Below are 4,439 nucleotides of genomic sequence, written 5' to 3' on the forward strand. Positions count from 1 at the left end.
GGCGTTTGTCTGCGGTTTGAGAGCTTCGGTCAGGTCGGTTTTTTGTGACCGCTCAGTGACCGTACGGCCTGCCCAGACATTTGTCACGTGTTTGAGAGGTCTGGCTGTAGATGCTCTAAGAGCAACTCCAACCGGACGACCCATTTTGTTTGTTTCGGTCATCCGGACAGAAAACATGGCCCAACTGGACGACCCAAACGGACACCACGTCTGCCTGATATTCGCTTGTTGTCTGTCCGGACCCAAACTGGCGCAAAAATGGGTCCCCGGCGGACAAAATTGGACGCTCCCGTCGTCGGCTCTCGTCCTCTTCTCCCCTCTCGTGTCCGGCCTGGTCCCACCTATCAGCGATCCGCACTTCCTCCACAACCGCCGTGTTGCACTTTCTCCACAACGACATCGATGAAGCCACCGGCGTAGGCCACCGCCGCGCTCACTGGCGAGGCCACCTGCGCAGGCCGCTGCCTCCCGTTCTGATCTTGGTGGAAAGCAGCGGGGAGATCTCCAGCGGGTTGGAAGTGAAGCCCGGAGCCGCTCGGCGAGTTCTTGCCATACGAGGACTCGTGGTGCAGGCCGAGCGGGCGGTCGGTGGTGCAGGCCATGGCGGCGGAAGAATGCAGTCGGCGGACGGCTGGTGGCGGAGGAACGCGGCGGCGCGGAGACACTCGACGTGCAATCCGTGGCGGCGGAGGAGCGCAGCAGGCGGCGTGGGAGGGAACGCGGCGGCTGCAGCGGCCGGCTGGCTGGTGGTGCAGGCCATGGTGGCGGAGGAACGCGGCGGCGCAGGAGGAAAGCGCCGCGCAGGCCGCGATCACGGAGGAGTGCAGCGGCGCGGGAGGAAAGCTGCGGCTTCCACGTCGGCAGCTTCGCTTGTCTGCTTTTTGCGTCTTGTGCGTTGGGTTCATCCATGAGCCGCGCGTGTCCGATTCATGTTCGCTAGGCGGACGGGCAATCTAAATGGACAAAATCCGTATCCATTTGAGTCACCGTGTTGGAGTTGCTCAATCAGGTGTTTGTCTGTGGTTTAAGAGATTTGATGGATCGGTTTTCTGTAACCGCTGAGTGACCGGACCGCTTGCCCGGACGTTTCCACACCACACCAGCAACACGGGTCCAGATTCCAGTCCAGTCCAGTCCAGTGCAGAGGTGGCGGCCGTCACCGAATGCCACCGTTCTCGTGAGTCAGGCACGCAGAAAAGCCGCCGCGCACCTCGGTTGGAGGCCCGAATTCTCTTGGAAAAGCTAATATCCGACGCTACGCTCCACCCCGGCGTGCACGCTCTTCCCCGTCTCTGCTCCTTTCACTGCAAGCTTCTCTCCTCTTCGGCCATCTCCTCCGCTCCACGATCGAATGGGCTCGGCTTCAGGTAATCCCACAGAGCAAACTCGAGATGCATGCAGTTGATTCCTACAACCATCAGGCCTAATTGTGAGACTCTTTTGCTTTCTACGGCTGATGATCCATCGTCGTTGCTGTGCACTTCTGCAGATGGTAGCAGGGAGCACCTGCTGGACGTGGGCGGCCTCGCCGCCGGCGGGCCCAAGATACGGGTGCGCGGGCTGCGGCGGCGGGCGGAGGCGAGCGGCGAGGAGATCCTGCGCGGGGTGGACCTGGACGTGCCGCGCGGGGTGGTGATGGGCGTCATCGGCCCCAGCGGCAGCGGCAAGTCCACGCTGCTCCGCGCGCTCAACCGCCTCTGGGAGCCCGCCCCCGGCGCCGTCACCCTCGACGGCGCCGACATCTGCGGCATGGACGTCCTCGCGCTCCGCCGCAAGGTCGGCATGCTCTTCCAGCTCCCCGCCATGTTCGACGGTATGTACCTACGTGCCTGCTTGCTCCTGAAATTCTTTCGCAGAGTTGAAATACTCAGATTGGTTCCCCCCCCCCCCCCCCCCCCCCCCCCCAAAGAGTTAAATTGCATAGTGTAGACTTTCCTTGCTGTAAAATCAGTTGGTCCATCGCTGGATGTGGTGATAAAAGTGGGGAACATCCCTGTCAAAACCAGTAGTAACCATTAACCATCAACCAAAGGTAGTGGGTGGTGACCACTGAGGAGAGGTTTCAGTCTTTCAGGTTCTTTTGGACCTCATGAATCGTGATAAAACTTTTTTTGGACCAAAGGTAGTGGGTGATAACCTTTCTTCTATCGGTGCAAGGTGCATGGAGACGCAAACTTTTGCGCTCTATCGGAAAACGAATGGTGATTAACCTAAGACCACACACCATAGGAATCCTACATCATCTGAAAACCTACTGATAACTTTGGAATTTCGATTAAACTATAGCTTGACCATCGCCCAACAAATGTAGGGGCTGTCCCGTGTAGAGGGCAGAGGATAATAGGGGTGGGCAAGCATGTTTTGTGCCAGCATTTGCTGAGAATCGATATTTAATTTATGATGATGGTGGTGCATTGCCGCAGTTGTTTATTTGTATACTTTAGGGAGGGGGGGGGGGGGGGGGGGCTACAGGCTATTGTTAAGCTATTAGGAGTGCTTGATCCGTTGACAAAGTTAAGCTGAATCTTGCTTTGAAGATGGCAATGGAGCATTCACAATTACTTATCACATATCACATACTAGGATGATAGCAAAACCGATTAGAATAAAACACAACTTTATGTTGGGTGATATCTGATGCCTAGATGTAAAGTATGATTGTTGTCCCTTATGACCGTCATTAGGCACATTGCCATGCATGCAAATGAACAATTATCTTAGTGAAATGTGTTATCTAAAATTAGTTCATTGAATTCATTTCGGAAGTTCTGTTATCAAGGTGCAAGGGCAATGCAGACAGACCACCTCTTTTTTCCGGCTGGCAGACAGACCACCTTGATTGAAAGTTACATGTGCAGAACAAAATTCTGCTTCATAAATTACTCAACCAGGCAGGTATAAAATACCTTGAATACATTTTCCATGACTTCATACTAGGTGCAAAGAACATTGACTTTATGAACTCTACACGCCTTGTCCATGTCCAATTGGATCGACATTTTACTACGCAAATTTCACCCCTTTGCTACTGTCATCTGAATATTACGTGCATAATGTCAACCGGCAATGTGGTGGCTGGAAGTAACGGTGTGCTAGACTTGTTCCAAGCCATAAAAGAAAGGATAAATATGTAATGGTAGTGGTGCTGTAGTATAATAACTTAATAAGCAATGCATAGAACAGAAAAGAAGTTTCAGACGAGAGATTTCTGATTTCGTGTTGTTCCCCGTGTGCTGCTCCAGGGACCGTGGCAGACAACGTGCGGTACGGGCCACAGCTGCGCGGCAAGAAGCTCAGCGAGGCGGAGGTGAAGAGCCTGCTGAGCCTGTCGGACCTCGACCCGGCGCTGTCCTCCCGGCCGGCGTCGGAGCTGTCCGTCGGGCAGGCGCAGCGCGTGGCCCTGGCCCGCACCCTCGCCAACGACCCGGAGGTGCTGCTGCTGGACGAGCCGACGAGCGCGCTGGACCCGATCTCGACGCAGAACATCGAGGAGGCCATCGTGCGGCTCAAGATGGCGAGGGGGCTCACCACGGTGATCGTCTCGCACAGCGTGAAGCAGATCCAGCGGATCGCCGACCTGGTGTGCCTCGTCGTCGACGGCGAGGTCGTGGAGGTGCTCGCGCCGTCCGCCCTCTCCGAGGCCAAGCACCCCATGGCCCGGCGCTTCCTGGAGCTCAGCAGCTGAATATCTTTGTTTCGTTGCCCAAGAACATCATTGCTCGGTGTCGACCGACCTCTGCTTAATTCGGACATGTTCACTGTAATCTCGCTACGACGAGGAACGCCGTGTGCGATTTGGTGGGAGACGAGCTCTTTTGTAGTACTCCTACAATACAAAGTACTGTACGTACGTGCATAAATAGACTGCTATCTTGGAGACGCCGTATGTGCACTTGTGCAGACAATGTTTTTTTAAAGGATCACGTAATTTTTTTTAAATACGCACGAGTGTACGTATCATTCAGTATAGAAGGAGGGGAGAGATAATCCCAAAACATCCACTTGGTTTACAATATTTACACACGGGATATTCTCCCAACTCCACCGTTACATTATATCGTATTACTCATGGTCCGTCCGCCCACTATACCTAGCTCCTCGAACCCTCTATTTTCGTTCTTGAACATGCCAGCTTTGGCCCAAAGCTTCCCTTCTTCTTGAAGTTGTTCCTTGACCCTCGACGGAGATAGTGGCGCCTCCTTAAAGACGATGTCATTGCAATGTTTTCAAATCATCCACATGGCAAGGAGGCACTTTGCCCGTGTGGATCTCCTGTGTCTCGGATCATGGTCCTGCCTCAAGCACCAAGCACTCAACGTTTCATCCTGAAGTGGCTCCAGCTCTTGTTGTCCTGTCATCATCCCCATCTCATGCCAGACTTGTCTCGCACAGACAAAGTCTAACAACAAGTGTTGTATTGATTCCTCATGTTGGTCACA

General features: G+C 54.1%; 1 protein-coding gene across 1 annotated transcript; it reads left to right on the forward strand.

Annotated features, from left to right (window-relative positions):
* Positions 1-1,135: 1,135 nt before the first annotated feature.
* LOC123153407 (protein STAR1) lies at positions 1,136-3,879 on the forward strand. The gene is made up of 3 exons (XM_044572544.1): positions 1,136-1,367; positions 1,490-1,813; positions 3,243-3,879. Exons 1-3 carry the CDS (start codon positions 1,352-1,354, stop codon positions 3,683-3,685), a joined length of 783 nt encoding a protein of 260 aa, XP_044428479.1. The 5' UTR covers positions 1,136-1,351; the 3' UTR covers positions 3,686-3,879.
* The last annotated feature ends 560 nt before the right edge of the window (positions 3,880-4,439 follow it).

The sequence above is a fragment of the Triticum aestivum genome, chromosome 7A (genome assembly GCF_018294505.1).
Source record: "Triticum aestivum cultivar Chinese Spring chromosome 7A, IWGSC CS RefSeq v2.1, whole genome shotgun sequence".
NCBI lineage: Eukaryota > Viridiplantae > Streptophyta > Magnoliopsida > Poales > Poaceae > Triticum > Triticum aestivum.

Excerpts from the sequence above, each read along its gene's own strand:
- LOC123153407 (XM_044572544.1), top strand. Across the intron at positions 1,814-3,242 it reads GCTCCCCGCCATGTTCGACG|GGACCGTGGCAGACAACGTG; the intron begins GTATGTACCTAC and ends GTGCTGCTCCAG.